At 47.7% G+C, this 12,679-nt stretch overlaps 1 protein-coding gene across 1 annotated transcript in view; it reads right to left on the reverse strand.

Annotated features, from left to right (window-relative positions):
* pdzph1 (PDZ and pleckstrin homology domains 1) overlaps positions 1-12,679 on the reverse strand; it is a 136,367-nt gene that overhangs the window by 19,122 nt on the left and 104,566 nt on the right. Inside the window, exons 9-11 of the mRNA XM_072516385.1 lie at positions 11,545-11,702; positions 10,238-10,280; positions 5,364-5,550 (exon numbers count right to left, since the gene is read on the reverse strand). Of these exons, the coding sequence (XP_072372486.1) occupies positions 5,364-5,550; positions 10,238-10,280; positions 11,545-11,702 (388 nt within the window). The remainder of the gene's footprint in view (positions 1-5,363; positions 5,551-10,237; positions 10,281-11,544; positions 11,703-12,679) is intronic.

A 12,679-nucleotide genomic window follows, 5' to 3' on the forward strand; every position in this document is an offset into this window, starting at 1 on the left:
CGCACCTGACGTGGTGTCGGGATGAGGCCATTGAATCTCGCAAGAGGCCTCCTTTGAGATTCTTCATTTAATTTTTTTTTTTAATTCATTAATGGGATGTGGCCATCGCTGGCTAGGCCAGCATTTATTGCCCATCTCTAGTTGCCCTTCAGGAGATGGTGGTGTGTTGCCTTCTTGAACCGCTGCAGTCCTTCAGGTGTAGGTACAACCACTGTGCTGTTAGAGAGGGGTGGTTACCCATTAGAGGTGAGGTGAGGGGGAGGTGTGAGGACCCCAGAAGCGGTACGTTGGGTGAATTGAGGGGGGGTAAAGAGTCCTGCAGCTGCAGTGGGTGCGTTGGGGGGGGGGGGGTCGAAAGTCAGGACTGCCTTGCAAAATGGTTCCCCGTTCTGTGAGTAGTCTTCTTGCACTGGCGAGCAGAAGTGCAGGAAATGACTTAGAGTGGCCTCAACGGGAAGTCCCTCACTGAGGCCAAAACAAATGGCAAAGTGTCACTGACTTAAACTTGAGTCCGCTAAATTGCACCCTATATCTCTATAGTCAGCCTGGCTACTTTGTAAAACATATTTTAAAATACTATATAATGGACAAAGGCTCTACACTTGACTGAAGGCGTGACTGGCTATGACATACACAAAGTAAATATCTAGCCTTCAGAAAATCACAGCAACCTCATTATTCCTAACGAGGCCCTATGGTGGCATTGGAGGCAGTTCAAAGAAGATTCACCAGATTGATTCTGGGGATGAAAGGGTTGACGTATGAGGAGAGATTAGGTAGTTTGGTCTTATACTCGCTGGAGCTTAGAAAGATGAGAGGGGATCTGATCGAGGTGTACAAGATATTAAATGGGATTGATCAAGTAAACGTAGATCAAATGTTCCCCCTTGTGGGGAAATGTAGAATGAGAGGTCATGGATATAGGTTGAGAGGCGGTAGATTTAGAACTTGAGATAAGGAGGAACTGCTTCTCGCAGAGGATGGTGAATTTATGGAACTTGCTGCCCCATAGTGCGGTGGAATCTGAGTCATTAAATGGTTTCAATATGAAGATAGATATATTTTTGATTAAAAAACGGGTTGAAGGGATTTAGGCAGTAGGAGATCAGCCATGATCTGATTGAATAGTGGAGCAGGCTCAAAGGGTTCAATTGCCTACTTCTGCTCCGAATTCCTATTGTCCTATATTCCCTACGACTACAGAAATCAAATTCCAAGAAAATGCACAAAGGCCTATTTAGATTTCTGAGGCCAAGCCCTGGCCCATGGAGATGAACCGTCTGTGAGGACAAAGAACTCTGAAACCTCTGATAAACCTATTAATGGATGAAACTTTAACCATCTCAAGAACCTAGACTAGAATATACATCCTTTGCCCAAACCACGGGAAGAAGTGGGAGTTATGTCACATGGCCCTCCCACAAGCTGCCAGAACCTGTAATATTGCCTCATGAAGCTAAATGAGGCAGTCTGCCATCTTCCATCAACAAAGCAGCAGCAGAACCAGAGCTCTGATCAGGTTTAAGTGACCTGGCCCTCATCTACACTCTTTCTACTAGAACATCTGGGGCTGAATTCTCCGCAGCCCCATGCCGAAATCGCACTCGGCGCGGGGGCGGGGAATCACCATTTATGCCGAAATTGTAGTCCGCGCCGCTCCCGTGATTCTCCAGTCCCCGGAGAATCGCTTGCGCGTGATTTACGCGGTGTGGCTCGGGGGCCATTGACAGGGCCCCCCCCCCCCCCCCCCCCCCCCCCCCCCCCGTGATTCTCCGTGCTAAACTGGCCAAGTTCCCGACGGCATGGTTCTTATCGCGTATTGGCCGTCGGGCACCTCGGGTGGCGGCTGCGGACTAAGTCCGTGGCCGCCCTGGTGAGAGGCAGGGGGAACAAATACCGGGGGGGGGGGAGCGACCAGGGTAGCGATCGGGCGGCCAGGGTAGTGATCGGGCGGCTTGGATCCGCAGGCGTGCGCCATCTTGGGGGGGCTACATCTTGCAGCTGCCTCCGCAGTCTGAGTCCGCCATCACGCACGGCACGGTCACTGCAGGCCACTGCTGTGCGCATGCGCAGAGCCGCGGCCGGATGTGCGGGGGCCTGTATCCGCAGCTGAAGCTGCGAGAAGCACTCCGGGGCCCTGCCAGCCCTGGCAAGGTAAGAGAATAGCTATAGATCTTTCTGAGGAAAGTCGAGAGTGAAACACCAGCGTTTGTACGCTGGCGTGGAGACAAAGCCTTATTTTTGGAGAACCCAGCCCCTGAACTTTTGTACCAGTATCTACTTCAAGACTAATTCATCTCTACGCACTTCTTCCATTGTGAAGCCAGGGCTTCAGGAAAAGTGGATTCCTGAGCATCAGCTTCAGCCTGCTAACCTCGCTGAAGGAATATACCATTGGACTTTTGATTCTGGACTTTGGACCTGAATAAAATGCAAGTCTCATTTTGTCTCTAGTCTTTGCCCTGTACCTCTTTCTTTCGTTTGTTCCTCTTTTTTTTTAAATAAAAAAAAAAAATTCTCCTCCTTTTTCACATTTTCTCCCACGTTTACACCCATCAACAATAAACAATAATCAACAAGATATGTCAATCCCCATAATAACAACGAGCCCATCCGCCCACCAACCCCCAAACCTCAACCCACATGTTTACATAAACAAATGACAAAAAGGAATCAGGGATTACCCGTAGTCACCCTTAATCTACACAGCTCCCCCCCCCCCCCAACCAACGCCATCCAGCCTCTAAGAGAGTACCGTACATGATACCCCAAAGTTGTTCCCCCCGCGCCCCCCCCCCCAGTCTCCAGCTCCTCCCGTCCACTGCCTCTTGTAAAACTCCCCCGTCCCAACCTCGGTTCCCTCCCCCAACCTCGTTTCCTCCCCCCAACTTTCCACCCTGGCTAGACCACTCGGACCCTGCTCTGCCAGGCTTCGATGGCCGCAGCCCCTCCCCCCACCTCACTCCCGTTCACTGGCCGGCTTAAACCGGCCAGCGTGGAGGCCCCTGCCCGGGTCCCTTTCCCCATTGCCCGGCCCTAGGAAAGCCCAAAGATCCCCTTTTAGCACACAAACCCCGCTTATCCACCTACACCCCAAAGAGCCCTCCTTTCGAGTGAAAGTCCCGTCCCTTCCCTTGTCCAAATATATGCAACATTGGCTCCTTTAGCCTCTACACCCGCGCGCAGTGATACAAAAAAAGAAGAAAATACAGTCATGAGGTTACATCGGCACATGACCATTCCTCAATTTGTCAGTTCTGCCACAGTCCTTCTGCCTTCGCAAACTCCTCCGCTGCTTCCACCGTTCCAAAATGAAAGTCCCAGAGCTTATAAGTCACCCTCAGCTTCGCTGGATATACAATGCCACACTGCACCTTGCTAATGTACAGTGCCCTCTTCACCCGGTTGAAGGCAGCCCGCCTCCTCGCCAGCTCCACCATAAAGTCCTGGTATACACGTATACCAGCTCCAGCCCACTGCACCACCCGCTTCTGCTTGGCCCAGCTCAGGACCTTCTCCTTCACACTGTACCTACGGAAGCACAGAGTCACTGCCCTTGGCGGCTCACTCGCCTTTGGTACAGGCCTCCACGACCGATGAGCCCGATCCAGTTCATATCGGGAGGGGTCCTCCCCCTCCCCCAGTAGTTTTGCCGGCATCACGGCAAAATACTCAGTCGGTTTCGGTCCTTCAACTCCTTCGGGCAGCCCCACGACCCTCACATTCTGTCGCCTGGATCTGTTTTCCAGATCTTCCATTTTTCCTCGCAGATTCTTGTTCGTGTCCATCACCTTCCGCATCTCCTTCCCCATCGAGGCAAGTTGATCACCGTGCTGCAATAACGTCTCCTCCACTTCCTTCAGCGCCTCCACTTGCTCTCGCACTTCCGCCACTGCGCTCGCCACCGCTGTCTTCACCGGGGAAACTGCCTCCTCCACCAACACATTCAAAACCTCCCTCATTTCCTTCCTCACCGTCTCCATACATTTCTCAATCTGCGTCAACTGCTTTTGGAATTCCGCAGCCATCACCTTAGTTATTTCTTCAGCCGTAAGCACTGCGGCCTCCCCTGGCGCTCCAGCCTCCATTTTCTTTGTTGACCCCGCGGTGACCTTCCCACTCTCCAACGGACTTTCAGCCGCTTTTTTCCCGGCCGTTCTTTTGGTGTTTTTCGACATCCTTCTTCTCCTTGTGCTGTCTCCCGGCTTTTACTGCTGTCGCTGGCCCTAGGACCGGGCGTTACTCCCCGAAAATGCCGTTCCCGAACGGGAGCCCTCCAATGTGCGGCTGTCTCCCGCCCGCCGTCACCGGAAGCCCCACTTGTTCCTCTTTTATTGTCTGAATACAAAAATGGGGAAGCGGTGAGAACCCTAGGCGGGATTGTCCCAGCCCTGGGCCGGGCCAGAGAATCCCCTCGCAACGGGCCATGCCGCCCCGTCGCACCACAGAGCGGAGAATCGGCACCATTGACGCCAGCGTGGTTGGCGCGGCGCCGGTTGCAGACCACTCTACACAGCCGGCCTGCTGATTCTCCGGCCCGGATGGGCCGAGCAGCCACGAGAAAAGAACCAAGTCCCGCCGCTACCGTTCTAACCTGCTCTGGGCTGGCGGGACCTCTGCGTTGAAGGGTCGGATGCGGTCTGTGGGGGGGGAAGGGGGGGGTCCGACCGCTCCGATGTGGCCTGGCCCTCGATCGGAGCCCACCGATCAGCGGGCCGGCTTCGGTGGCTGGGGGCCTCCTTTCCTACAGGGGGCCCCTGTAGTCCTGCGCCATGTTGCATCAGGGCCGGCGCCTTGAAGGAGGCCACTGCCCATGTGCGCGTTGGCGCCAGCGCAACTGCGCATGCGTGGATCCTGCGGCGCCGGGATCGGCAGCTGGAGCGGCGCAAACTGCTCCAGCGCCGTGCTGGCCCCCTGTAGGGGCCAGAATTAGTCCTGGGAGCGGCCCGTTCACGCCGCCGTAAAACGCGACGGCGTTTACGACGGTGTGGACACTCTGCCACGGGATTGGAGAATCCTGCCCCCATTCCTGCATTTTGAGTGTATAAAATAAACTCCCCCTCATCTCCATTTTGCTATGGGGTTATTAATAGGAGATTGAATCAGTCCAAAACTGAAGCATTGGGGAAAACATGCCCCACCTGGAAAGTGAAAAATCAAAAACACCGTTGTGTTTACAGGTGGTGGTGGGAGGAGAAATCAAGGCCGTTTTAAATTAAATTAAACCCCACTCCTGCCTGTAACACTGGCCTGCTCCTGATCTGAAGTCCTGTTTCCATTACAAAAGCATGACATCTCACTGTTTGAAATCAATAATTGCTTAATAGTTTTCATGTATCAGTTACATTCAAAGCATTACTCACCCTGTGCATGTGTCGAGCGAATCCCTGCATAGAAATAAATACAGGCATCCTTCAGCACACAGTAATGTTGACTCCCTATATCCTTATTCCGATCCACCTGATGAAGAAGACCGAGGCATTCTGGGCTCTTGATGGCCAATGGTGGAAGGTTGGCATTGTGGTGGGTCACATCTACCCAGACATGATTCTGTAAATTAAGGGATCTCCTTGTTATCATATTGGTATATATTAATGTTACAGTCCCCACCATTTGCCCCATCACCAAAAGCATTGCCAACCCTTCCTGTTTGTCCTGGCATCTCCAGGAACTTAATCTCCAGAACAATGGTGTGAGTAACCTGGGAGAATAATAAAAATCAATTATGTTTTAGCCTTTTCCTTGAATAGTTTCATTTACTTATGATAAAGTTATTGAAGATGGGAGAAAGGTCGTTTGGATGATTCATCACTTAATCAAGTAACACAGTCTGTTTGCTTTCCAGTTGGCATGGAAAGGCAATGTGCATAAAGGATAGTCCAATTCTGGAAATGGGGGGGGGGGGGACGGGGACAGTTTGCTACCAGAGATCACATGATGAAACTTCCAGGAATTTACCCTAGAGTTGGCAACCTGAATCCACTCTTACCCTGAACACCCCTCTATATCAGGCAAATAGGAAATGGCATGAATCAATTGTTATCCCGCAGACACCAACATATCAAGCATACTGGCTATTTTGTGCGTACTGGCTGAAGTTGACCACATATCAATCCATCTTCATTTTTGATTTTGCAGCTATATTTTTGGCTTTTGTTGCTGAAATGCAGCCTGTAGCTGAAAATCATTATGGAGAGAAATGTTGGAGCAGCTCCCAATGCACAGTGCCATGAGCTAATGGAGACTTGGCATTGTTAACAACACAAGCAGGTGTGGCACGGCCGCGCAGTGTTTAGCACTGCTGCCTCACAGCGCCGAGGTTCCAGGTTCAATCCTTGTCCCGGGTCACTGTCCGTGTGGACTTTGCACATTCTCACCGTGTCTGCGTGGATCTCACCCCCACAACCCAATGATGTGCAGGGTAGGTGGATTAGCCAGGCTAAATTACCCCTTAATTGGAAAAATGTAAAAAAAACAACACAAGCAGCGGTTGGAAAATGGAGACTTTGGGGAGCTTCATTCAGATGGTTTTACTGCCCACTAGGTACACAGACAAATTGTGGAAGCTTGAACAAGCTTGCTACATGAGGTAGTGACTGTGATATGTTTCTTTACACAGAAACGCCAGCCACACTCGAAAGCACAAATGAGTGGAAATGTTTGGAGGACCCACTCCTTTAAAAAAAAACTAAGTATGCACATAAATGTGTGGCATTAGCTGTTATATAGAAAAACAGCCAGAGTTGGCAAGTTACACAAACCTTGGTCGTGCACACTAAATGCTTGACAGGGCCTTTGTCCTTATAATTCCACAAAGACTTACCAAATTATGTCAAGAGTTCAGGAGAACTCCTACAGAATTACTGGACCTTTAGGCTTTCCGTAAAAGATTTCATTGATTTGTTTTGTGGTATTTTATAAGAACAAACATGTTTCGGAGTTGTACTTGTTAAAATATGATTTCATGTTTGCAGTAGTTTAAGGGATTAAACTTTGAGACTTGCAGCATCAACATGAGAAAATAGATTAAAAATAAAATGTAGATTAACACTTTAAATAGTAGTACTGATGATTGAAGGTCGTGGTGTCAAGAATGAGGAAATACATATAATCTCTCCCCAACCTTCAAACAGTTAAGTTCTGGACTGCCACTGCATGACAGTGATGCATTTAGTGTAGTCTGTATGCTTTCTAATGGAGAAGGAGAACTACAATTGGGAGAGGCTCAGTTACATCTTCTGAGCAGCATCCCTGGAGGACTGGGATCTTGTATGTGAGAGTTTGGATGACGCAGAGATGAAAGCCAAAAGGGGCTAACAATGCTTGGGGTACATCCTGGCATCAGAATGAGGTCCATCGCTTTACATCCAATTGGCAGGAAACCACTATTAGTGGTGCAACAAGAATGCTTGCTAGAAGTCAGGAAGTCCAAAGCATATTACTGTTTCTGGGGGAGAAGGCTGGCAAGTTCTTCCTGGAAAGAGCTCTGGATGTTCCTAATGGCTCCATTCCTAAGGAGGCACATCTACTTTATATTTTTAAATGACATTTCTTCTTGGACGCCAGGTGGAATCCTCTAACGTCTGGGGATGCAAGCACTCTCAATTTAGCAATTTCTGCTCCATTCCACCCTTAGTCTATGTTGATTTAGGCCAGTGAAGGCTGTACAATCAGTCAGCCATTTGAGAAAGACTCAACTCTGGGCCTGGTATAACCAAGTATTGGACTCATTTGCAATGTTTTCAATGTGTTTCTGATCTGGAGTTCCAGTTCAGAGTAAGTTAGAAGTACTTTTGGTCACCTAAGAAATTTACTTTCACATTAGAAAAGAACTGAGGCTCAATATATTGTAACAGGGAAATATATACAAGTTCCAGAGACACATTTACCAAGGACAGAGTAATTAGCTTGAAGAAGCAAATGTATTAAAAGATTGCTGCTCCGATAATTTTTCAGGTAATTGAAAAGGAGAAAACAATGGATTATCCAACTGCGTTACGCCCTGCAAAAATCCAGCTATGCTGGGAGAATTGCGGGAAAGTCCTGAAACGGGATTTGTATGGGGCGCAAATCAGTTTCTGATTCTCCCCGCCCACTGCAGACGCATTCATTTTAATCTCAATAGCAGGATTAAAGTTGAATGCAGCGGCCTCTCGGTTTTTCATCCAGCTCCCTCCAACGGGAGCTCACACAGGCGCAAATTATTACTAGTCCTTAAAAACAGGGACTAAGTGCCAGAGACACTGAGAGGGAGCAAGGGGGTGAATGCACTCTTTATATTTACGTCCAGGGGTTCCTTCAGGGGAGGTGGGGTTGGAGGGACTCGGGCTGGGCTGGATGGAGGGGTTCAGGTTGTGGGTCTTTCCTGTGATGGTGGTTGTGTGGCAAGTCTTCCTTGAAAACAGTTAAACATTTCGCATGTGAATTGCAAAGATCAGTCAGATGAAGGTGAAAGTTTTTCCTCTGTAGCCTTCGAATCTTTGACGTCTCTCCCTGCCCATTAAGTTCAAAGGTCTGTCAGATGAAGGTAGTTTCTCTCTGATGTGTTGGAAATGTTTGATGTCTCTCCCAGCATGTCAAGTTCAAAGATCTGTCAGATGAAGGTAAATGTCTTCTCTCTAATGTGCTTTTTTCACCTTCAATTTCATTTGCCTTTTACCTTTTCAAGGCTCTGGGCTTGCTGAGAAGTCTTGAAGCTTGGAACTGCATTGTTTACATTCGATTTCATGGTCCATTACCTTTTACAAGCCTCTTGATTAATGGGAGAAAGCTATTTTAAAGGAGAGTTAGCTTTGTTTTTATAGCTATTCACGGTCCATTAACGCAGAAGTGATTCTTCTTTTGAGTAGGTATTGTTTCTAAGCACAGTTTGTTTCAAAGAGGCTTTTTCTTTGTGCTGAAGTGCTTTCTAGAAAGACCAGGTGCTCTGTCTGACTGATCTTTTTTCTGCTGGGGTTTCCTCTGTTCTGAACTCCTTCCTAGAAAGACCGGATGCTCTGTGTAAGTGCTGGCCCCTGGCAGTGCCAGGATGCCAGGTGCAGTGCCAGGTTGGCACTGCCAAAGGGAAGAGCCTGAAGGGGGGGACTGGGGAGGGCCTGAGAGGGGGGGTCTCTGAATGGGGTGGGGGCCTATGGCAAAATCACAGGATGGTGTCGCTCACTTGAGGGGGGGGGGGCTTCCCTGTGATTGGTGTTGTTGTGTTATGAGATCGGTGCACCCTTTTTAGAGGGTGCCCTGATCTCTGAAGATCCAGCCATGCCAGCTGTTCCAAGTCCCATGGCACGAATCACCCTGGCTCCAAAAGATTTCTAACTGTGGGTGGATTGTAATCTGGATCACGCTGATCCATCCAGTGGGAATCGCACCTCGCTTCTTACCAGAGACCACACTTAGAAATGTTTTGGGAGAATTCCACCCAATGTTTCTGCTGTAAATGTTCTGCCCCGTGTAGCCATCTGAGATGGCCACCTGCAAAGGGCCATGGGAATTATGGCCAACCCAGGACTCAGACAGATGCAGAGCTTCTGTGTATTTGAAACGCAGGTAGCTAGACCTGATCGAAACCCCCGCTCGTTTGCATTTTAATGGCCCGTTCCCCAGAACAATAGGACTCCAATCAAGAAACCGATACAGCCACAGACTGATCGGCGCCACTGCCTTTACTCAGAGAGCCCAACTGCCAAGGTCAATGACCGCTAAGGACCCGCCCAGCCATCAAAGCACCCGCCCCTTTATTGGCCAAAATCGAAGGCAATGAGCCCTGTCGAACTATTGGGTCCAAGATCAAGGACCTCCCCAAAGAGCGCAAAATCCCAGAGGGATAAAATGGGACACAGCCTGTGCCAGCCCAACTGTAGCAGGAACAGCCAGCCAAGTTCAAGACCAACGATCGATACCTGACGGATGAGCCCAGCAGAGACAGAGCCACTTCTTCGAACCAGCCAAGTGAAATCAAGATAAAGGCCTTATCCATTTGCACAATGCCGGTCGCCCTCAAGTTAAGTATAGGTGATGGTAGCTGATAGGTGTAGTTTAACTCGTAGTAGATATTGTGTTTGCATGTCAAAGTAACCCTGGTGTATGTAAATAAATCATTTTTTGAACTAACTAACTGGTTGTGTGGTCATTTGACCGATATAAGGGAAGGTTTGTGGTTCACGAAGGTAAATAGGAATACCCACAGTATTGGCGACTCTGTTGGGACATAACATCATATCATAAAGAGCAACACCTGTACCTGATGAACAGGATGTACTGCTTGTTCCATTGCTTCTAGCCACCTGCAATAAATAGAAAACAGATGAATACCCTTTCATTTAAGGAGCAAAGAAAAGATCAACCAAAGACCAGACATTTTAAAAAATGAGAGCAGATTTCTATATTTTCAATGTGCTGGAAATTACAAAATTACATTTCACTTTTTTCTCTCTTGTGGGTATAAGCATCTGGTGCAAAAACCAAATTGGATTGAACACTCCAACAAATTGAGCTGCCTGGCTTAGAAGGGAACCAAACATGGCCCCAGTTCAGTTCACCATTTGTTTTAAATGGATGATTTCCTGTATCCAAAATAACAGTGGGAGAAATTGCAGATGAATACATTAGGTACCAGCCTTGACTTTTGCCCCAGACTCTGAAGGTCAGGGCGTCAAGCCCTATTTAAGAGACCTGTGCACATAGCTCAGAATCAATATTCAATGTAATACCAAGAGAGCGATGCACTGTTCTGCATTGTTGCTAAACCAAGGTGGATGGAAATGGTCCAATTGCAATTTTAGAGGAGTAGCGGAGTTCATCCAGTATCCTGACCAAAATTTATACCTCAATCAACATCACTAAAGACAGCTTATTTGGGCATTTACTTTGTTACTGTTTGTGGAAACGTGTATGAAAATTGACTGCTGATTTCCCTGCATTATGACAGTAACTACACTTCAGAAATATTTCACTTGGGATGACCTGAGGTTGTGAAATACACAACACAAATAGAAGTTCTTTCTTTAAATGTTCATATGCTGGAATCTTTGTGATCCGGATGGTGTGGCAAGGGCCTCCAAGCTGATGGTTTCACCAAGACCTCTGACCATGAAAATGTAGCGTGCTTCTCCAGCACTTACATCAGTTTTAACATTTTTTTTTGGATTGCTTCGAGGGGTAGGGGCTCGGGATGCCGCTGACTCAGATGGGGGGGGGGGGGGGGGACTGCAATTAAGAGTACAAAATTCAAATCCATTAAAAACTAGTTATGTGTCAGTGAGCTGGAGAGAGACCTCAAGGGGTTTGTTTTCAGCTTGTGACTTTCGAGGGGGTGTAGCTTTGCCAGGGATACATTGTTAGGCTTCATCGCCACTGAGCTGTTGTTGCAACCCAGGGAAAGGTTAGCGGTGTACCCCACTCCTTCCCCACTGGACATAAAATCCAGGCCAGTTACTGTATACTTTCAATGTGTGTTTTAGTAATGAAAATTAAGAATCAAAGTAAATGAAGTCCACTCTGCACTCTACTCTAAATTCAGCACAGAGCAGAATTTAAATAATTCTTTACCTTTTCATTTCCTGATTTGAAGTTGAACAGAAGTAGAACATTCTGCTCCTTGACTGGAGAGTACATTTAAAGACAAAAGGTTTTCCCAGGCTGGTGTCAGCTGCAACTTCAGCCCCTTCCAACTTCATCACATCAAGTGGCTGACACTTCCCTTCATCCTACACATAAAAGTATTATTGAAGCAAGATTAAATCCAAATCTAATCGATCAATATTTCAACTGAGTATTTTGAAAAGGAAGAGGTGTTAATTGTGCTCCTGTTAGGTGATCATGTCATAATTGAGGTCTCAGGGGAGTTGATGCATGGAGAGCAGAATTAGTAGAGGGCTGGGCTGGGCTGCTGAATTTTAATTAGGACAAGCAGTTCCGGTCTAGTCGGAGGGTGAGCTGAACACGTCACTGAAAATATTGCAATGTGTTAACTCCTTAACAGAGATTGTGTGGATAACTTCTTGACGTACCTAAAGTGACTCGGCTGATGAATTGCATTTCAGCTCAACCATTGTAGTTTATGCTTAAAATATGGGCAAATGGTCGGAACTAATGATTCTCAGTTTTGAATACTCAAATTAAAACTTGTATAGTGGCTCCCAATCCTGCCTAATATCCCACCTCCTGATGTGAGCAGAAAGGGTTTGACCACGTTGACAGTTCTGGGTTGACTTCAATGAAGAACTTCAGAACCTACTGAATATGCATCTCCAATCAGGCAAATTTTTCGAGAACTCTGTGAATGCTTTGATTGATGCAGGCTTTGACAAAATCGGCAAAGGCGCAACCTCGGTGCTGCCACCAATATTGCCAATAAGGGTCTTGTGAATGATCTAATAATAGAGCTTCCAGGGTTCCATCTCCCCCAAACTGTTTTGTACACTCGACAGGATCCATACTCTCCAAAGACATCGCACCTTCTCTAAAAATGGAATTTCTTGGACAGCCCAGCTTTGCGAATGTGGTCACTCACATCAGACTGTTCACCACATTGTGAATGAATGTGGCCGATGAACATTTGCTGCAGGATAAGTAATACACCCAAAAACACACAGTGCTGTGACTTAATTGTCCAACTTGGACTTCGACTTGTAATGCTGCAAGATATCATATTCAAAAAAAAGGACAGAACCTCAGAAAAGAT

Source organism: Scyliorhinus torazame, chromosome 9 (genome assembly GCF_047496885.1).
Source record: "Scyliorhinus torazame isolate Kashiwa2021f chromosome 9, sScyTor2.1, whole genome shotgun sequence".
NCBI lineage: Eukaryota > Metazoa > Chordata > Chondrichthyes > Carcharhiniformes > Scyliorhinidae > Scyliorhinus > Scyliorhinus torazame.